This window comes from Eriocheir sinensis, chromosome 36, assembly GCF_024679095.1.
Source record: "Eriocheir sinensis breed Jianghai 21 chromosome 36, ASM2467909v1, whole genome shotgun sequence".
NCBI classification, from domain to species: Eukaryota; Metazoa; Arthropoda; class Malacostraca; order Decapoda; family Varunidae; genus Eriocheir; species Eriocheir sinensis.
Window position 1 is genome coordinate 8,777,359 of NC_066544.1, and position 21,758 is coordinate 8,799,116.

The 21,758-nt window shown below is 42.5% G+C and overlaps 1 protein-coding gene and 1 long non-coding RNA gene across 3 annotated transcripts; both read left to right on the forward strand.

Moving 5' to 3' along the window:
• Nucleotides 1-590: 590 nt before the first annotated feature.
• Nucleotides 591-13,166, forward strand: LOC127007715 (uncharacterized). The gene is made up of 3 exons (XR_007760464.1): nucleotides 591-1,186; nucleotides 10,379-10,758; nucleotides 11,521-13,166. It is a non-coding gene; the product is annotated as an uncharacterized LOC127007715 (long non-coding RNA).
• A 2,312-nt stretch (nucleotides 13,167-15,478) lies between these two features.
• On the forward strand, nucleotides 15,479-21,670 carry LOC127007717 (testis-expressed protein 10-like). Of its 2 annotated transcripts, none has more exons than XM_050878946.1 (11): nucleotides 15,479-15,777; nucleotides 16,249-16,455; nucleotides 16,968-17,159; nucleotides 17,570-17,767; nucleotides 17,885-18,062; nucleotides 18,372-18,481; nucleotides 18,714-18,823; nucleotides 19,265-19,407; nucleotides 19,946-20,165; nucleotides 20,553-20,707; nucleotides 21,481-21,670. In XM_050878946.1, the coding sequence occupies exons 1-11, from the start codon at nucleotides 15,583-15,585 to the stop codon at nucleotides 21,561-21,563; spliced, it is 1,791 nt and encodes a 596-aa protein (XP_050734903.1). In that variant the 5' UTR covers nucleotides 15,479-15,582; the 3' UTR covers nucleotides 21,564-21,670. The 2 variants fall into 2 exon arrangements, with proteins under 2 accessions (XP_050734903.1, XP_050734904.1); XM_050878947.1 differs by having other exon boundaries at nucleotides 19,268-19,407.
• Nucleotides 21,671-21,758: the final 88 nt, after the last annotated feature.

Here is a 21,758-nt window from a genome sequence, read left to right on the forward strand (position 1 = left end):
ATTCATAGGAGTTGCGGGCATTTCCAGGAGTTTTATGACCCTGGTGGTAGTTTGACCCTTCCTCTGTACCGTGAACCTAAAGAAACACTCATTAGAACCCGATTGACCCCCTCTTTGACCTTTAGAAATAGCTGATGTGAGAAGCGAAAGTGCCTTGTAATACCAGCCTATATGTTGCTGTAGCCAAGGTCAAGGTCAACAGGTGGGTATCGTTCCTGAAGTATACCTGACGCTCACCTGTGCATGCAAACGAGAGGTGAGGGGCGGCCTGTCCTTCACCATGACCAACGAGGGGGGGAAGAGGGGGGGAGGAGGAGGAGGAGGAGGAGGAGGAGGAGGAGGAGGAGGAGGGGAGGAGAAAGAGGAGGAGAGGGAAGGAAAAAAGAAGAAGAAGAAAAAGAAGGAAGAAGGAAGAAGGAAGAAGAAGAAGAAGAAGAAGAAGAAGAAGAAGAAGAAGAAGAAGAAGAAGAAAAAGAAAAAGAAAAAGAAGAAAAAGAAGAAGAAGAAGAAGAAGAAGAATGAATAATAGTAAAAAGAGAAAATAAAAAAGAAAAGTGGAGAAGGAGGAGGAGAAGAAAGAGGAGGAGGGGGAGGAAGAAAAGAGAATAAGAAAAAAATATAGAAAAATGAAGAATCAATAACAGCAAGAGGAAAAATAAAGAAGAACGGGCTGGAGAAAGAAGAGGAGCAAGATGACGATGAGGATGATGACAATGAGGAGGAGGATGCAAAGTATATCTGTACCCTGAGAAGCCTGCCCTTGAATGTTGTCAAAACACGCCCTACCAACCATACATTATTCATGGGTGTATATGGTACCTGTGATCACCTGGCGCCTAGTAACAAAGGAACCACCCCAACAACGTGCCTCGCCCCCTAATCACCCCTATACATCACCTGCCCCGCCTCCTTCAGTATCGTCACGTGCGTAGTGCCTTTAAGTCCCCTCCCTCCCACAAGTCTTATCTCCCCTCTCCCTATATCAGCTCTCAAAGTGGTATGGCGAATATTTGTGTTCTCCATGGCGAGGGAAGGTGGTGTTGGTGGTGAATGTGTGTGTGGGGGGAGGCGGGGGAGGTACAGCAAAGGAAGCAGCTCAAGGGCAAAAAGCAAGAAAACAAAAGACAAAAAGCCCGCCAGTCGCCGCTCCCATAAAGAATAGGAAGAAGTATAGCCAGAGACAGAGGTGAGTTTCGTACGGTGTGATGTCTCTATACTCCCCTCTTGAAAGGATTAAGTAAATGAATGAAGGAATAATTATAATAAACAATTGTATGACTAAATAGCAAACACACAAATAGCTAAAAATGGACGAGCTCTATATGTTGCTCTACACAAGGTCAACAGGTGATGATGATGATGGTGATGATGATGATTTCGTAGGTACTCGCGATTCGTAGATGGAATTCATGTTTTCTTTTTCGTTGGATTTATTTTTTTATAGATTTCCTGACTCTGAGGTGTGAATGCCAAATTAAGTCACATGTAATAATAATAATAATAATAATAATAATAATAATAATAATAATAATAATAATAATAATAATAATAAAAATAATCGGGTAACTTATTTTAATCGTTGATCCCGAATCTCTATGACCTTACATTTATAGTCTTCGGCAAGTGGGGGGTTTTTTTGTTGTTATTGCTGCTGTTATTGATGCTGTTGTTGTTATTGTTACTGTTGTTGTTTTTGTTGTGTTGCTGGTAAGCTTTAAAAATTACTCATCAATTCCTGGTATATAAGTTAAGTATACGTGACTTTCGAATCTGTCTTATCATCACCACCCATACCCTCTCCTTCCCCTCCCAGACTTACCCACTCCTCCCCTTCACTATCATCACCCATTTTCCTCCCTCTCACAACCTATCTACTTCCACCCACTATCACCACACGTGTATACCTCCCCACCCCTTTCCACCATCACCCCTCTCCCCCCCTCATCACCACCATCCCTCTTTCACCCCCAACCCCTCCCCTAACATTCCAACACGTGTACGTATCTTCACTACCTCCTCCCCCACCATTCCCCACCCCACCACCACCACCAACACCAACACCAACATCACACACAAGTAGCAGCAGGTGGTGGGGACGGGATGCTGCCACTGTGCGCGGGTCCTTTGTATGTTAGGAATGTGGTGGTGTTGAAGGTGGTGGTGGTGGTGGTGGTATGAGCACATCCACGCCCCTTCTTCCTCTTCCCTCTTCACATCATCCCTCCAATACAACACCCCTCACCTCTTAACCCCCCCCCTCCTTTCCCTTCCTTATGTCTCTCTACACTTCGACAACAACAACAAAAACACAACAACAACAACAACAACAAGAAAATACCACTACTACTACTACTACTCTCTTACTCTATCCATCACTATCACTACTATTATCACCACCTCCACCACCGCCACCACCACCACCACCCCTGATAATTAACGCCCACCACGCACACTTATCTTTAAATGACCTCCACTGCCCAACAACTGCGCACCACCACCAACCATCATCATCATCATCATCATTGTCATCACTACCACCACTACCATCACCACCCATAATAACATAAAAAATACATACACAAAACCACTCATTACTTAAACACTGTACTATCATCACCACCACCATCACCACCGCTGTTCAACTTGACGGGTGGTGACAGGAGAGTGACGGAAGGGAGGAAGCATCAGGTGTCTTGGTTGGTGATGGTGATGATGATGGTGGTGGTGATACTGGTGGTGGTTTACAAAGCTTCACACGCGACCTCGCCAAATATACGCAAGGCACTACGCAGTAATACACACACACGCTTTTAGCTCCCAGTCAATTCTCAGCATGGTTCGTGTGTGTGTGTGTGTGTGTGTGTGTGTGTTGGTCAATGTAAATGTTTGTCACCACAATAATTATTCTCTCTCTCTCTCTCTCTCTCTCTCTCTCTCTTGCAAGACTCATGTTTTTCCCCCATATCTTCCCTTCGTATTAAATTCATATCTTAGTCCTTTTCATTTCCTTCCTTCTTCCTTCTTTCTCATGTCTCCAACCTCAGAGAGAGAGAGAGAGAGAGAGAGAGAGAGAGAGCAATGGGCAACTCTTGTACTGTGGCTAACCTTCCCTTCAACTCCTTCCTCTCCTCCTCCTCCTCCTCTTCTCCTTCTTCCTTCTCCTCCTCCTCCTTTTTCTCTTCCTGGTCCATTCTTGCCAAGCGACCATTAAAACACCACCGCTATTGTGTGTGTGTGTGTGTGTGTGTGTGTGCGGCTATTGGCACCGCACTCAAAGCTTTTAAAAACATGTGAGTGGAAGGTGTTACTGCGCAGTGGTGGTGAGGGTGGTGTTGTAGGCGGTGATGGGGGGGATGAGGGGGGTGAGGAGTGGTGGTGGTGGTGGTCCAGATGTTGTATGGGCAGTGTGGTGGTAAGTGGGTGCTGTGAGGGGGTGGTGATAGTGGTGATGAGTGGTATTGGTGAGAACATTTTTGTGATAGTGTATAGTTGGGTTTTCCTGGTTGTAATAGTGGTGTGAAGGGTAGGTGATGGTGGTGGTAATGGTGCGGTACGGAAGGAGATTAGAAGGTTGCAGAGAACAAGACTTGGCAAAGAATTTTGTGGTCCTTATGGAGGCGGCGGTAGCTGAGTGGTCATCGTGCGGGCGTGGTGATCCACAGTCTGGCACAGCGTTCATAGGATCACTTCTATAGCCTCACTCACGCCAAGTTTTGGCCAGGAAACTTGGCTGTCAGACTATAGAAGTGATCCTAGGAAAGTTTGCAAGCTCCAGAACCAAATGCTAAACACTACATCTATCACCAGAAAAACATGAACCGCGTGAGAAAATCGTTGATGATGCACAATTCCAGCTCTGTCTATAGCACATGTATTTGTAAGTACGGAGGTTACTGAACTAGTCGGGCTGGCGCATCAGCAGAGTGCGGCTTCCTTTTGGGCCCTGTGTCTACCGGGTTCTGGGAAGCCCACCAGGTGAGAGAACCAGGTGAAAGATTGGGAGAAACTGTAAAGTGTCCAATATGATCAGCTTGGTTTTGGAGCTCATAATGACTACTGTAGAACTGGCAGTACTAAATAGTTTCTAAGGGCCGCTTTCACCGTCATTTTGTTTGTTTTGATCGTTACCAATGGCGGCAATCCCCGCTATAGTATTTCCACGTCAAACTGGCCGATGGGGTAGTGGCGGCTTGCGGGGTTAGCCTAGCCCCGCACCTTGCCACACACTCTCAACGAACACCTTTCGCTTCCTCTGCAGCCGCCACAGTCGCCACTACCCCATAAGCCAGTTTCACGTGGAAAACTATTGCGTCGATCGACGCCATTGGTAACGATCAAAAACAAAGTGACTGAAAGCGGCCCTACGTTAGTCCCATCGCTATGTATCAATTCGTTATTTTCAGCCAATATCGAGTGGCTGAAAACAACCCACATGCTGTGATGACCACCTATTAACCCTAACTCGGTGAAATTTTCGAGAGGTTCAAGAGGCGACTCAGGGGGTAGCATAATTTAAGCCAAGCAAGACATTACAGAGTCACTTTTTTTTACAGGAATGGCAAGAGCTCAAAGGGAACAAAAAGAAGAAAAAAAATGTAAAATATATTTCCCAACGCCATTAACGAGATTGACCACCTGAAACCCTTCAAAAAAAACCTACTGGCAGCCATGATGAACAGGGCTAGCAAAGTAGGTAACATAGGCTAGCAAAATGCATGACCTAGGCTAGCAAAACGGATGACCTAGGCTAGCAATATGGATGACCTAGGTTAACAATATGAGTGACTTAGGCTAGCAATATGGGTGACCTGGGCTAACAAATGTATGAGCTAGGCTAGCATAATGGATGACAGGCTAGCAATATGGGTTCATCGTTATCTCTCTCTCTCTCTCTCTCTCTCTCTCTCTGACCGTTTACTTTCAAATTAAAGTACAATCACACAATTTAAAATACAATAACCTCTACGGAAAGATGAATAGTGTTATCACGTTGAAGTCTCCCTTACTTATACTTACCTCTGATGAGTCTCGGTGGGTTGTTATAAACGAATAATTCTGAATAGTAATGCATAAAAGCACGGAGCACAGCGGCGAAGCACATACTTTCACGTAAATAAGTCAACTGAAGGCACTGAAGAGTGCCGCGAAAAATTTTGTTTGGGTTATACGATCATGCCTTTCCGCGTTTTGAACAGGGCGGATTACCACCATCTATCTATTTACAAGCTTTTCCATTAGGTCTTCACTTCTTATTATGTTTTTTTTTTATTAATCTTGTGTACGCATTCCATTTTCCTCACAGGAAGTCCAACCATACGCCGTATCCAGCAGTGAGGCTTTTTTTCATTGATTATGTGTCCAGTAATTAAGTTAAATAATATTTATTCAGCCCGTCCATATCATTGATGTATAAGTTATAGATGATTTTATTGCATTTTCTTATAGCAGAGGAAGCAGCTCAAGGGAAGAGAAAAGAAACAATAATGAAAAAAAGCCCGCTATTCGCTGCTCCTACAAAAAGCGCTCAGAGGAGTAACTGAAAGAGAGGTCAACAACGGAAGGAGAGGTGTCCTGATACCCTCCTCTTGAAAGAGTTCAAGTCATAGGCAGGAGGAAATACGGATGAAGGAAGATTGTTCCAGAGTTTACCTGCGTGAGGGATGAGAGTGAAGATGCTGGTTAACTCGTGCGTAAGGGATTTGGACAGTATAGGGATGAGAATTAGTAGAAAGTCGTGTGCAGCGGGGCCGCGAGAGGGAGCGAGGCATGCAGTTAGCAAGTTGTTTTTTTTGTTTTGTTTTTACGTCTTGGCCTATTGCGCCGGTAGGCTTCTTCCCGGCGGATTTGATGGTCGGTCCAAGGCTTCTTCCCGGTGGGTCCTGATGGTCGGCCCAGCCCGTTCTGGCGCAGGCGAGTGCTTATAGTGGCGCCATCTTGCAAGTTCAGAAGAGCAGTCAGAGTACGTGAAAATATCGATAGAAGATAGAGAGAGATGCAACATGGCGGCGTGAGGTGCATACTCCAGTTCCAGTTCCAGTTAAGATTTTGAGTTAAGTTAACGAATTTTTATTTTTCAGAAAGTGTTTGATGTACGACGTGATAAAAGTATATTGAATAAAAGTGAATATGGATAAGAAAGATTTTCTTGTAGAATTTATTGAACTTTATCGGAGTTATCCTTGTCTCTGGAAAGTGAAAAGTCAAGACTATTCAAACAAATTAAAAAATATGGTGTCTTGGTTTGTAAATATAGACAGGTCGATGATACAGCAACGAGAGACTCTGTGGTTACATCTTTCCGCAAAGAGTTCAGGAAATTAGAAAATAGCAAAAGATCAGGAGCAGGCACCGAAGACATCTACAAGCCAACATTGTGGTACTTTGACAATTTAATGTTTTTGAAGGACCAGGATATCCCTAGGACCGGAGCTTCAACTTTGGATAGACTGAGGATGTTTAGTGTTGAAGACGGTGACAGCTGAGTGTTGTCGAAGAATAGGGGATAGGTGTTTGAATGATTGTGTCGAGTTGATAGGTGAAGAAATTGGGTTTTTGAGGCATTGAAGGACACAAGGTTCCTTTTACCCCAATCGGAAATGATAGCAAGGTCTAAGGTTAAGCGTTCTGCAGCCTCCAGTCTGGAGTCTTGTAATTCCTGTTGAGAGGGTCTTCTGTTGAAAGAAGTTGAATAATGCAGAGTGGATTCGTCAGCGTATGAGTGGATAGGATAGTTTGTTATAGAAAGATCATTGATGAATAACAGGAAGAGAGGGTGATAGGACAGAGCCCTGTGGAACAGCACTCTTGAAAGGCTTAGGGAAGAACGATATAGTTTAACTTACCCTTCAAACCATTAACTTCAGCGCCACGCCACGTTTTCTCAATTTTAGGCTTAACTTATCTTTATCAAAATTTATAAACAAGGCCATCATCAAGGTGAATGACTACTTCCTTTTCTAAGTAGCTATTTACAGTGTTGTATACAGCCAGTGACATCTCAAATAATGGACGGCTTACTCTCTTGATTTTGCGGCGCCCTTGTCATTAAGCCGCGAATTTTGGAAAATCAACTGATTTAGTGCGAATCGCCATAACTCCCTTATTTCTGGGGCTACAGAAAAGTTTTTGGTATCAAACGACGGCAAAATGAAAGGGCTATATTTTTCATTTCCGACAGGGCTCGAAAACCGACTTGATAGGGTCAAAAATCGAATAAATTCGCAAAAAAACGACTCGAGAAAGAAATATGGTTGAATGCTAAAAAAGAAAAATGTATAATAAGGCGCTTAATATAAGTTGATTAATATAGTGAAATGATTATATGAAAATAGTATTTTTTTTATATAGATATCTTAAAATGGTTTTGATACAAGATAGTCAACATATTGAAGTGTTCATATATGATTTTTTTTATGCAGATATATATATATATATATATATATATATATATATATATATATATATATATATATATATATATATATATATATATATATATATATATATATATATATATGTGTGTGTGTGTGTGTGTGTGTGTGTGTGGCGTCAGGAAGGTTTTTCGTCGCGACGCGTGAAATGAGTCAGATTCGGTGAATGTTCGTCGCGACTTCTGGTCGAGCTCAAGCGAAAACTACTAGAGCTAGGAAGGCGTGCTTGGTAACAAATGAAAGCTCTTTAAATATATATAGAGATTAATAATCAGAAAAAATGGAAAGCATTAAATAAATAAAAAAAAAAGTTATAAGCAAAACTAGGACATGTCCAAATCGCGATTAAAAGGGCCGAAAAACAGGCTATTTTGTGACGGCTCGACGACGAACTTGGAATCGAGCTATCAAAAAATCCTTCGAGTTGGTAGGCTAGAGTTGCTTTATAAAGGCCAAAACGTGATAATAATAATAATAATAATAATAATAATAATAATAATAATAATAATAATGCAATGCAATAATAATACTGGTGCAATGCAGAATTTCCTTGGGAAAACGATGCTGGCCTCAGTTTTTCTTCATGTCAAACAGTAGTGCAAGAAAATCGGGAAGGAGTGAAGTGTATACAGTCGTTGGTTTGGAGCGATGGCGGCACCAAGACCGTGTATCCTGAAGCCCGCCTCAGACGTACTTTAGTCTGTAACTTGAACAAACTGTCCAGACTGCGTATCACACCGCCACTAATTTGGGGATATAATCCTTGATTTGGGGTATCAGCTACGGCGAACAAACATTGATACCTTCTTGATTTATTGGCTGAAAATAACATTGCTTTTGATTTTCGTTACTTAGGACGGGAGAAGCAAGGATATTTTTTTTTTCATTATCGGAGCGAATAAAACATTTATAGCTGTCTGATTTATTTGGCTAAGAGTAACATTCCTTTTGCTTTTGGTTACCTAGGATGGGTAACGGAATGAGTTACTCCCTTTTCTTGATGACGTGAGGCGCGGCGAAGCAGGGAAGCCAGAGAACCTGGTGATCTCCGTGATGATGGTGGTGATGCGCGTGATGGTTGGGCGGCAGGGGCAGCAAGGGAAGCCTGGATCGCCATGGACGAGAACAGGTCCATGGGGATGCCCTGGGGGAAAAATTCGTGTTGTAGTGGTGCAGAACTAGCACGGAGGATGTATGGCACTACTACTACTACTACTACTACTACAACAACTTCTACCACTACTACTACTACTATTACTACTACTACTACTAACAACAACAACAACAATAATTTTGCTTTCAAAATTTCCCTCGTACGGTTTCTATCCCTCTCTCTGTACTTTCATCTCCAGTTTCCTTTCCGGCCGATCTGTTTTTAAACCTATCATATCTCCCAATCTCTTTCTGTTGTTCATCAATGATCTTTCTATAACAAACTATCCTATCCACTCCTATGCTGATGACTCTACTTTGCATTACTCAACATCATTTAACAGAAGACCCTCCCCACAGGAATAACGTGATTCCAGGCTGCAGAACGCCTGACCTCAGAATTTGCTATTATTTCCGATTGGGGCAAAAGGAACTTGATGTTCTTTAATGCCTCAAAAACTCAATTTCTCAACCTATCAACTCGACACAATCTTCCAAACACCTATCCCAATTCATCGACAACATTTAGCTGTCACCTTCTTCTACACTAAACATCCTCGGTCCATCCTTAATTCAAAATCTTAACTGGAAATTTCATATCTCTTATCTCGCTAAATCAGCTGCCTCGAGGTTGGGCGTTCTGTATCGTCTCCACCAGTTCTTCTCCCAGAGTCAAGGCTCTTCGCCACATCAACTCTCCTCTTACTAGCAGTTTTCACTAGTATACTTTGGTACAGCCTTCCTTCGTCTGTATTTCCTCCTGCCTTTGACTTTTCCCCTTTCATGAGGAGAGTATCACGATTAACGTTTTTCTACATTTTAGGGGTTCAAGTGGCGTGCCTGTGTCTGCGTGGGATGGAAGTGTTTGCATTGCGTCAGGAGGGTTCAGTGTGTCGTCGCCTGTCTGCGTGGGATGGAAGTGTTTGCATTGCGTCAGGAGGGGTTCAGAGTGGCGTGCCTGTGGAGGGGTTCAGAGTGGCGTGCCTGTGTTGTCAGGAGGGGTTCAGAGTGGCGTGCCTGTGTTTGTGTGGGATGGAAGTGTTTGCATTGCGTCAGGAGGGGTTCAGAGTGGCGTGCCTGTGTTTGTGTGGGATGGAAGTGTTTGCATTGCGTCAGGAGGGGTTCAGAGTGGCGTGCCTGTGTCTGCGTGGGATGGAAGTGTTTGCATTGCGTCAGGAGGGGTTCAGAGTGTTGTGCCTGTGTTTGTGTGGGATGGAAGTGTTTGCACTGCGTCAGGAGGGGTTCAGAGTGTTGTGCCTGTGTTTGTGTGGGATGGAAGTGTTTGCATTGCGTCAGGAGGGGTTCAGAGTGTCGTGCCTGTGTCTGCGTGGGATGGAAGTGTTTGCATTGCGTCAGGAGGGGTTCAGAGTGTCGTGCCTGTGTTTGTGTGGGATGGAAGTGTTTGCAATGCGTCAGGAGGGGTTTAGAGTGGCGTGCCTGTGTCTGCGTGGGATGGAAGTGTTTGCAGTACGTCAGGAGGGGTTCAGAGTGGCGTGCCTGTGTCTGCGTGGGTTAGAAGTGTTTGCAGTACGTCAGGAGGGGCTCAGAGTGGTGTGCCTGTGTCTGCGTGGGTTAGAAGTGTTTGCAGTACGTCAGGAGGGGCTCAGAGTGGCGTGCCTGTGTCTGCGTGGGTTAGAAGTGTTTGCAGTACGTCAGGAAGTGTCTTTAGTGGCGTATCTGAGTTTACGGCGAATTTAAGTGTCGAATTTAGGTGCATTACGTAAGGAGTCGGTCAAGGGGCCGTTCCTGTGTCTGCAAGGAATCGAAGTGTTTGCGTTACGTACCTCCACCTGCAGGAGGCACACGGCGGCCAGCAGCAGCAGCAGCGGCAGGAAGGTCTTCATCTTGAGGGCAGGGAAGGAGAGTTTGTGTCGCTTCGAGGACTGAGGACGTCTGATGCCCAGGGTCGCCGAGTGCTACGTATATATACCCCTAGCAGCTGAGAAAGAACTTGCTGGCCGGCAGGTTTCTTGATCATGTCCCACAGCGTAACGCAGCGCCCGGGGGCATATTTCAGGATGTGTTGATTCGCTAACCTTCAAACGCCTTCCTGGGTGTTGTCCCGATGGCCGCCACTCACGAGGAAGCCGGACGTTCTTCCAATTATTACAACGGAGGAGTTGAATAATAGGAAGACGAAACAGAGGTGTCACGAACATCGATGTACAACGTATAGGTATAAATGGACGTATATTTGTGTTATGTGTTATGTGAATATGGTAACAGCAAGGTTAATTTGAACTAATGTAGCTATGTACTGGGAATTCAGATATGTTAGTTTTCTTAGATATTGATTAAGTTTTACATTTCTTCTTTTTCTTCTTTTTCTTCTTTTTCTTTTCTTCTTCTTTTTCTTCTTCTTCTTCTTCTTCTTCTTCTTCTTCTTCTTCTTCTTCTTCTTCTTCTTTTTCCGGTTGTAGTTGTTGTTGTTGTTGCTTCTTCTTCTTCTTCTTCTTCTTCTTCTTCTTCTTCTTCTTCTTCGTCTTCTTTTTCCGGTTGTTGTTGTTGTTGTTGTTGTTGTTGTTGTTGTTGTTGTTGTTGTTGCTTCTTCTTCTTCTTCTTCTTCTTCTTCTTCTTCTTCTTCTTCTTCTTCTTCTTCGTCTTCTTTTTCCGGTTGTTGTTGTTGTTGTTGTTGTTGTTGTTGTTGTTGTTGTTGTTGTTGTTGTTGTTGTTGTTGTTGTTGTTGTTGCTTCTTCTTCTTCTTCTTCTTCTTCTTCTTCTTGTTTCTTCTGTTTCTTCTTCTTCTTCTGTTTCTTCTTCTTCTGTTTCTTCTTCTTCTTCTTCTATGGCGCTCTTACCTTACTACTCACAACATAACAAGAACAGCCAAACAGCAAACAAATCTTTACCAATTCCTACAGAACAACATAATATCAACAGCTTGAGACAAGACTTTCGCAATCTTAAGTAATATTTGTTTTCTTTCCCTTTTTTTCAGGTTGAAGGACGACCAACCAGTATGCCAAAGTAGGAAAGTCAGAAAGTATGGGAATTTACCGATGGGATTGCGTAATGCTGCGGAGATGAGCACCGAGGCCACGCGTACCCATAGCGCATGCTCCTACTTGTCCTTAATAGTAATAATAATAATAATAATAATAATAATAATAATAATAATAATAATAATAATAATAATAATAATAATAATAATAATAATAATAATAATGATAATAATAATACCTATTTTCTGCATTTTCTCTCCCTCTTTCCTTCCTTCCTTTTTTTATATTTTCCGCTTCTTCATCTACCTTGTCGTTTCCTCTTTTCCTTCCTTCCTTCCTTCCTTCCTTCCATTCTCTTGTTTTCCTCTCCCTCTTACTTGTCGTTTCCTCTCTTCCTTCCCCTCTTTCCTCTTTCACTCCTCTTTCCGTCGTTGTTTTCTGTTTATCTTGCTCTTCCTTATTTCATTCTCTTTCCTGCGTCTCCTCTTTCTCTTCCTAATACTTTTCCTTTTATCTCTTTTTCTTCGCCTTCTCTGGATTATGTGAGAAGGGGGTGGTGGAGGATGTAGAGTGGAGTGGAGGGGGAGGGGATGGAGGTGGAGGTGGAGAAGGGGAGAGGAAGGAGGCCTGGCTGTGAGGGAAGGTGAACCGGTCTTCTGATATATTTTTGTTTCTATACTCTAGGAAATGTTTTGAAGGACAGTGCGCATGGGGAAGTATCACATGCTCTCCCGCCGAGCTTGCAACTAGAAAAATGCAGTCAGTGGGCGTTTGTTTTACTATGAAGTCCTGTGTAGTCTTATAAAAGTTCCTACTTACTATAAAAAAAGTTATGTCCTTCATGGTTCTCTTCTTGGACCACTGATGTTCATAATAATCACACCAATGAAGTCGATTTTGTATTCATCAATATCATTACTAGATTTGCTGAGGACACGAAGCTTAAAGGGCAAAATCTTCATAAAGACTTGTAAGGTTTTTGTAGAATTTCAACTTGGTCTGACAAATGGGAGATACCGTTTGACATAAATAAATGTCAAATGCAGATTCTTCAAGTTGGAGCAAATGATACAAGGTTGAGTATGCAGTGTGCGATGTAGGCTACAGACTAACTCAAATGCCAACCTTAATATATTCCAATAGTGTAGTGATTTATTATAGAATTCCACCGAGCTTGGTGACTCATACCATATAGTTTTGTTATAAGGTCGTGAGAAGATGGCAAAAAATATATTAGACACCTGAGCATGGTTAGGGGAGGGGGTGGTAATAACGACCACTTTGTTTTATTTCAGGCAAAAAAACACCGATCTGAAAGGGAAAAATTGCATCAACAACCGTCATATGTATTGGCAAATTTTTTCCTCTTAACACATTCAGAGTTATAGTGAGAAAAACTCAATCATTCAAATGCTACAGCTTTTTATTCAAGAAGATCCAAAAAGGTGGGTCACAGAAAGTGGGGTGCTAATATGGAACACGCGGGGTGCTAAGATGAAACAATTAGAAAATAACAAAATAATATATTCCTTTTTGTGAATGCGTAAATAAAACTTTTACAGTGAAAAGGGAAGTTTAAAAACAGAAGTCACGAATACAAGTCTACAAGACAATGAAGGTATGAGCCTCTAGCGGATGCTACTTCAGGGGAGGAAGAACCAAACAGTGTGATGGTCTGACAGCAACTGATTTAATAATCAGTCAAAGATTTATCCCCATTTATAGGGGAACCGGGCCTTCATTTATTAATGAGAGATACAGCTAGGGCGCTACATTATCAAGCACAGTTCGACAGTCAGTCAGGTACAGCGTTGATCTAGCGCTTAGGCTTATGGACCAAACTTATTGTGGTTTTAAGATATATGGTAGTAGCCTTTTGGGGTGTCTGGGATGAATTCATGTCCTTGCATTTACTAGTTAATTGAAGGTGAAATACAATGAATCGCAATTGCAATCATCAGAAACCTATAACAGACAATGTCTCACGGCACAAATTTGGAACCTGGCACCCAAATGCCCACACCATAATTAATCGCCAACCTAATCGTATGAGACATAGGTACTAGATTACTTGATGATTGGAGTGAATTATCGCTGTTGGGGCAAAGTTAAATTATTTTTCTCTTTGAAATAGTTATTTTTTAATCTAAAATACGTCTTGATGCTCCCGGCGGCTCCTCCCACGTGTGAAGGTACTTGCTCCCGAGAGCACCCAGCCTGTCTAGCCGCTATAGATCGTCGCGCCTGTATTGCCGGCCGCGATTTGAAAGATGGGAGGAGGGAGAGGTGTCTGATACCCTTCCTCCTACCTCTCTGAAGAAGTTCAAGGAGGAGGAAGAGAAATACCAGCGTTACTTGTTACTGGGTAGTGGCTACCCGCTCCTCCGCACTTCGACGCAGGTAGTCCCTGCCTGTACTTCCGCGCGCAAAAATTTCGTCGGGTCGCTACCGGACCTCTGCACCTCCGCTACTGTACGCAAAACTATTAAAGCGCGCCTGACTCTTGAGATGGGGTGGGCCGAGAGAAGAGTCTGGTTTCAGCTAGTGGTTATTTTTTCCCTAATTTTACATTTTCACTCTCTTAATTAAATTCTTGCATTACACTGGAAGGAGTTCAGCCTCACGTCAGACAGTAAATTTCCACGTCGCCCATAAATTCTGGGTTTACAGTGGCAGGAGTGGGTTCCACGGCAGACAAGGAAACGTCTTTTATCTGTCCTATCATTTTCACGTATCTGTCTCTGTTGTATTTTGTAAACACTAAACACTAAACAATCGCAGTGAATCACAAAATGTCAAAAGATTCTGAAGAGAAAATTAACTCATAAGGGGGTTTTTTGACAGTATAGGATGAGCATGAGAAGTCGAGGTGCAGCGGGGGCTGGAGGGGGGGAGGCTGCCACGTGTAAAGCCGCCTTAAGGTGGAAAAGACAGCTTTGTCTTGTAATGTGGAAAATACTTGAATAACAAAGGCCTGACATGCATAGGTGGAAAATTTTGAAGCTCCTTTCAGCTGCTTTTCAACACCTTAGTGGACATATCTATGGAGAGCTCCAGGTGAGCTTGACAGTTAATTCTCCTGCTTCACCTGCGCCCTGTCCCGCCGACTCTACCTATTCCTACCTCAATGGTCCGGACATTGCATCTATTGTACAACGTATGGAACTGCGTGGCGCTAAATCTTGTATGAATGTGCAAAACTTTGTTGTCTTGGCCACAAGGGACAATGATGGCCCCCTCGCTGTGCTTTTCGGTGGAGGTCAGGTTTTATGTTTTTTCGCACCTTGTATGTAATATTTTTAGGGCGTACCGTAAGCTCTCACTTCATGAATATGACATTTGGCGGTGCAGGGCAAAAGTATCTCCGTAGAACACAAGTATAGCCTACCTATATACATACCTAGTTGTCGTGCTGGAAGTGGTGCCCAGCCATTTATTTCGATTCGGACAGTTGATTTCCCCATTATTTTTATTGATTTTATATCAGTTCAATCACTACTGCTTTAATTTTGTTTTCACAAGTGGCTGAATCACACCCACAGCTTGAGTATAGTATATAACTCTGTAATCACACACCCCGCTCTCCCCCGTCGGTTTTCACAATCCATAAAGTATGTCAGAAAAGAAATATTAGGAGAGAATAAACAGAATGATAGAAGGGAAAAGATAAAAACAGGGGCAAGAAAAAAAAGAAGAGAAAAAAAAAGAAGTTACCCATCACAGCGTCGTTTTTTACAGTCCGGATTTTCCCCGTCGGCTGCAGCAGCACGTGTGTCGGGCTGCGTTATCAGAATGTCGTACTTAGCCTCTTATGTTTGCCAATTTTCGACCTAAAAACTGTTTCCTCCACCCCAAAAACTGACTTCATATAAAATTATCGATAAAATAGTTAATTATCTGTGTTTTTTGACAATTGTTATGGGTCAGAAACCGGTAAATACGATGCTCTGAGTACGATAATCTGTCGGGGCGTAAACAAACCTGCTTGGCCGAGTGCGTGTGAGAGTGTGTGTGTGTGTGTGTGTTGAGTGCGTTGTGTGTGCGTTTACAGCCTCACCATGACCAAGAGTGCCAAGGCCAAGAAAGCGAAGAAGGCAGACTTTGCTAAGGTGAAGCTGAAGGTGGGCAAGAGGCTGAAGAAGGCCCAGAACGAGACGAGGACAGACTTCAAGGCCCGGAAGATCATCCTGAAGGAGCAGCTGAGCAGGAAGGGCGAGGAGGCGCTGCTCACAAAGAAGAAAAGGAACGTTAAGGTAATGACAACCACGACCTGAGCATTATTTACGTATTATTTCGTTAAAGGTCACCCATACATTCAAATATTCTGACCTTTACTATGTTCATGTCAGTGCAGTTCCTAGTGATTGCCTTCCTAAAAGCCCTCCTCTTGTTTTCTGATGGTTGGTTGTGCTCCCTTTACTTTGAGGTCTCATAGTTGTTGTTTTTTTGTTGTTGTTTCTAAAGTTCAATTCTTTAGCAAGAGTCAACACCCACCTGTTAACACTTCCCTCTACCTTATACTTTCCTTACTCTCCTGTCACTTTTATTTTCACATCCATGTCTGCTCATTGAGGGGACTCTGTTTGGGTCTATATCAGTTGTTGTTTTACCCTTGATGACCTTTCATGGAACTCAATAATAATAGTAAGGTACCGTAATAATGATAGTAATAACATTTTCTACACTGTTTTATTTATTTGCACCCATCAATCAATGCCCAACAGGACCTGCTGTCATCTCTAGGCCACACCAACACCTACGTGCGCCAGGATGGACTCAATGGGTTGCTGGAGCTGGTCAAGAAGAACGAGACGGAGCTGCTGGTCCCCAAGCTCTCGCAGATCATCACCGGCGTTGCTCCCTGCCTCTTCGACATTGACGTGCTCATCCGCTCCGTGGCCATCAAGTTCATTGAGGTCTTGCTAGTAAAGGTAAAAAGAAGCATTGATAAGCTCCTATACACTTGTCAACCTTTTTACCTTAGGAAGTGATCTGAGTTAAAATCTTGCCTTGTTAAATATGATTGTGAGAGATTAAGAGGTTGCTCCCCAATCTGTGGTCAGTAGGTGCCATTGTGCCCTCAAAGCCTTATTATGAAGCTGCTACATTAACTCTGGTAGGTGTGACCTGAAGCCAACAAAAGGATGGGGGCCACTGAGGTAATGCATTGTGCAGCCATAGTGAGGCTGCTTTATTAGTTGAAAAGTGCATGTTAAGGTTTTTGATATCTTAAGTTTTGTATACATGTCGTTGGTATTACTTTATTCAAACAATAATACATAGTTTATACACATTCATATAATGTAATATATAGCATTTTTCTTATCATGCAAATGAGGTTCTTTTATATTCTTTTACAAATACTTCAGTAATATTTTTCAGCAAGTCAGCAAAGCTAAAGCCACTGAGAAAGTTTACCTGTATTTTTCCCTGTGGTGTTTAGGTCGGCACCCACGTTGAGCCATACTTTAATGTTCTGGCAACACACCTTTCCTGTGCCATGGTGCACCTCAACACAGGGGTGCAAGCCGACTCCCTGCGTCTGGTGAACCTCTTCGTCAAACACACACCAGTTCTCCTCGCCCGCCATGCCAACACTCTCCTGAACAACTTTGTCAACCTCATTTCCAGAAAGGTGTGTGTGTGAGTGTGTAGCTGGAGACATTGGCACACATCCTCAAACGTTTCATTTGAACATTTCATTTGAAAAGTCTTTCATCGAGGTTGTGGGTATTTCCATTGGTAGTTTTATGAGCTAAGTAATAGTCTGAAAAAAATTCTGCACCATGAATGTGAAAAACACTCATGAGAACTCAAGAACTCCTTTGTGCCCTTTGGAAATATTCATTGTGAGAGCTGAAAACGTCTGAGAATATGGGCCTATATCTCACACCTTAGTATTTTTGGTAATTTGTCCTAGTTTACATGGGTCAGCATCCTTATTCAGTCAGCACATTAACCTGGCATTTGTTAGCTCTTATAATGATTATTATAACATATTCACACACACTTTTCCAAAGTTTATTTTTGCCCTTATCACTACAGGCCAACAGTTCACAGACAACCACGAGCAAGAGAGAAATGTGTGTGGACTTCTCCCGGATGCTGCACACCAACCCCAGCAGCAGCCTCACCACACACAAGGGACACGTGGAGCTACTTCAGGAGTTGTCAGGGTTCCTCGAGATCATCCTTAAGGAACAGGACCAAGTGGAAGAGCAGGTCCCCCTCACAATGTGGCAGGTAGGAAAATTCAAAGTTCGGATTGCAACAACAACAAAAAAGAAAGCAAAAGTATAAATATAACTTTACACAGACATACCTTACATCTTTAATTTAGTGTGATGTGTTTTTCCATAGCGAGTGATGGCAGGGAGTTTGCCGCCTGTGGTGTGGGGCGGCACAGACAAGGACGCCGCACAGCACACCTGGCTCTTCTCCGACCCACAACACCTGCAAAAGTTTGTCCAGGAGATTGTGCCATTGTTGTTCCAGGTGTGGGCTGAGGTGGACCCAAAGAACCAAGAAGAAATAGAAGGTTAGTAATAGATAGAATGAATGGCACAACATGTTTTTGTAAGACAATGTTGTAAATATGTTAGGAAATAGTTGCGTAGAATGTTTTAATGCAAAAAAATAAGATAATCTAGACCTGAAATTCCCACATGGTACAGTTTGCCTTCCATCTTCCTTTTGTAGTCTAGGGTAAAGTGTGGTCATAAGTGTAACTACAAATAAAGGTTCTGCTCTTTGAAACTTTGAAGGAGCATGATTAGATTAGGCAACATGAAAACTGAGAGTAGCTAAGAAACCATAGCTTATGTGAGTGTGTGTGTGTGTGTTCCAGAGGACAACATGCTGAATGAGGAGGGAGTGAAGGCTCTTTCCTCCATCCTGAGCATCATTGACCACCTCATGAACATCACCCAAGCCTGCACCAAGCAGCAGCCTAAAGAGGTGAGTGAACTCCTGAGGCTGCAATGTGTCTTTTGAAATATTTTGGATTGTATCATACCTACTGGGGAGAGAGAAAGAGTTGGTGGGTGAGAAATTAAATGTGTTGAGAGGAGAGCTGAAAGAGGGATGAGGGAAAGGGGTAAGGCGTCAGAGATGTAACAGACAGATAGATAGATGCATATAAATCCTGTGTACTATATCCATTATAAATCAGTGTCCATGAAATTTGCAGTGTGAGTGGTTTGTTGGACAGCTTAACTCCCAGTACATGTCCAAGATAATGTCTGGCTTCCCATACTACCGACACACAAGTCCAACAGTGACAAAGAAAAAGAAGAACAAGTAAGTATAATTCCTTCTACTTGCCCAATGAGACATAAGAGCTTGCCTTATAATAATGCCTGTGTTCTTTGTGTGTAAAACTTGCTGATATTATCAAGTGTGTATATTAGAAGACAGGGAAGTAGGATTTAGATCCATATTTTCAAACATTTCAGGACTTACACACCCACATTAAATAAGGCTTTGGTAGGGTAGTAGTTATGGGTATTTCCATGGGTAGTTTTATGAGCCTGGTAATAATTTGACAAGGCATCTGCACCATAAATGTGAGAAAACACTCAAGACAACCCAACTAATCACCTTTGTGGCCTTATGAAATGTTTGTTGTGAGAGCCAAAAATGTCTGAGAATACAGGCCTAAGCATCAACTGGCTTCTGTTTTAACCCTCAAAAAGTATTTCAGTGCATGCAGCATGTTCTGTACCTTTGTCTTCCTGTCAGTAGGTCAGGCAGGAGTGCAGATCAGAGTGTAGACAACCACAGCATCAAGCACTGTGACCACCTCAATGTGACGCTGGCCACCCTAACTGTCCAACTGTCATCCTCCAGTCAGTTTCAGGAGAAGGCAGTCTCTTATCTTGCAAGTATGTCTGTCATGGAAATTCTAGTAATGATTAATCTACTTGTCCTCATATCTCACAGCTCTATACATAATTTGTTTAAGGATTTCTCTTCTCTTCTTTTTCGTCTCATTTAACGTCCTTATTTTCCCTTATGGGGTTGGACAGGCTATGAGTCTCTCCCACTCTTGACGATTATGTACTCTCTCCTCCCTGATGTTCATTCTTCTCATGTCTTCCTCCACACACTGTCTCCGGTCCTTTTTCAGTCTTCCAGTTGGTATCCTCCCTTCTATCTCCACTTCTGTAGCTCTTTTAACTAAATGGCCCTTCTTCCAGATTAGATCAATTTCTCATGTGTTTTGAGAAGTAGAACTATTCCCCATCACACTCAAAATACATTCCATTTAACCATTTGTGATCGTCATCAGAGCAAAGAATACAATGCAAAGTTAATACTTCAGCAGTTACTTGGCTACCGTTATCATCATTCTGTATGTTGATATTGACTGTAGGGTAGTTGTACCTCTGTTTACATGTGTGTGTGTATTTGGTGTTGTAGGGGTGCTGAGTAACAAGACCCATGATGGCGAGTACAACATCAGTGCCGTGGTCAAGGTCCTGCTTCACCTGCTGCCACAGACGGATGAGCAGGAGGCTGAGTCACTGGTGGGCGGGGCTCTGGCCTGCTACAAGCGCCTCCATCCCCTCAAGAAAGACCGCACCCTCCTCCTACAAGTCCTACTGGCTGCCACGCACATCACCAACCCCACCCTATGGCGGTGAGTCTCCATCGGCTCACACCTTCTTTGCCTGACAGCTTTTACGCATGTTCATAGTTTTTACTTTGGGGTCATAGCTTGAGGTTTAAGACTGAATGCCCTTCCTGACAACATGTGTTGGTACTAGGGTTTTTAGTTATTCATATTTCTTTTATTTATTTATTTATTTATTTTTGCATTTAAAATTTGGACAAGTGTGGTTGCCATTTCTGATTCATGTAATGTAAGCAAAAGGAAGTGCAGATAATATGTAAATTCTTGTTTAGTAAGTAAGCCACAGAGGGATGGGGACTTCTCAGAGGCTCCCAGCTGACTCTGCCTTCATCTAACACACGAAGAAATTCTTAAGAAGAAAAAATGTCATTTGACCTTTAACCTTCCCTTCAGGTGCCAGAGTGTGGATCTGTGGGTGAGGCAAATAGTAGAGGAGCTGGCTGGTGGGGAGGTGCAGGAGGGTGTGCTGGGGGCTGCCATCACCCTCAGGCTGCAGGCCAACACCAGTCTGGGGCAGCTCCTGGCCACACACAAGCAGGAGATCACAGGTGAGATGGAACACCATAGAAGAAGTTTGGATTTTAAACTGTAGGCATATCTGAAAGTCTTATGTTTGGCACTGCATTTTATTTTTTTCCCTCCATATTTTGAAGTACTTAAAGTTTCAGATTTGACAAGCAGGATCTCTTGTTTTGAAACCCATGTTGTGAATGTTGTTAAGGAATGAGTTTCTTGGTGACTCACAACTTTGTATTTATTCATTCATTTATTTATTTATTTTTTTTTTTTTTCTCTCAACCTACCACTGACATTGCTGGTGAGATTGAGCATTGTAGAAGTTTGGGTGGGTTTTAATAGGTAGGCATATTTGGAACATTATTATATTAAATGGACACAAAGAACTTTTTTTTTCTCCCCATATGTTGAGGTTCATAAAGTTTTAGGATTGACAAGCAGGATGTCTTGTTTTGAAATTCATAGTGTCAGTCTTGTTAAGGAATGACTTGGTGACTCACAATTTTGTCTTTATTTATTTATTTATTTATTTATTTTTCTTGAATAGCACACTTACCACTGACTTCACACCAATGGGCCTGTTATTTTTTATCACTTAAAAATTGATGATTCTGGCTATTTTCCAACCAGTAGGAACTATACCATTCTAAAAGGACATGTTAAATAAAGATGTGAGGGAAAAAACATGCTTAGGCACACTACATGATGATATTTTGTAATTAATTTTTACCTGTATGTTACAATAAGGTATAAGAAAAGAGGAATGCACCTGATTTATTTTTTTCTCTAATTCTCTCCCCAACAGAAAACCTTGAGAGGAGAGGCATGCCAGGGGTGACCAAGACTTTGCTCTCCAACAAACTAAAATTCTTGTTGAAGGACACGTAGATAGTGTCTTGATTATTTATTATGAGTTTTTGCCTTTTGCCATGCATAATGAGAGTACCAAAATAGTCCAGTTTTTAGCCTATTTAATAAAGAGTTGTTTTAGTGAATTGTGTATGGCCACCTGAATGCTGTACAACCAATGAAATATAAAGAATGGAATTGAAAATGCTAATGAATAACTGGGTACACAAGAAG

Bases quoted from the DNA above. Each gene is read 5' to 3' on its own strand.
- LOC127007717 (XM_050878946.1), top strand. From the start codon at position 15,583: ATGACCAAGAGTGCCAAGGCCAAGAAAGCGAAGAAGGCAGACTTTGCT. The intron at 17,160-17,569 runs GTGTGTGTGTGA...TTATCACTACAG, and splicing joins TCAACCTCATTTCCAGAAAG to GCCAACAGTTCACAGACAAC. The intron at 17,768-17,884 runs GTAGGAAAATTC...GTTTTTCCATAG, and splicing joins TCCCCCTCACAATGTGGCAG to CGAGTGATGGCAGGGAGTTT.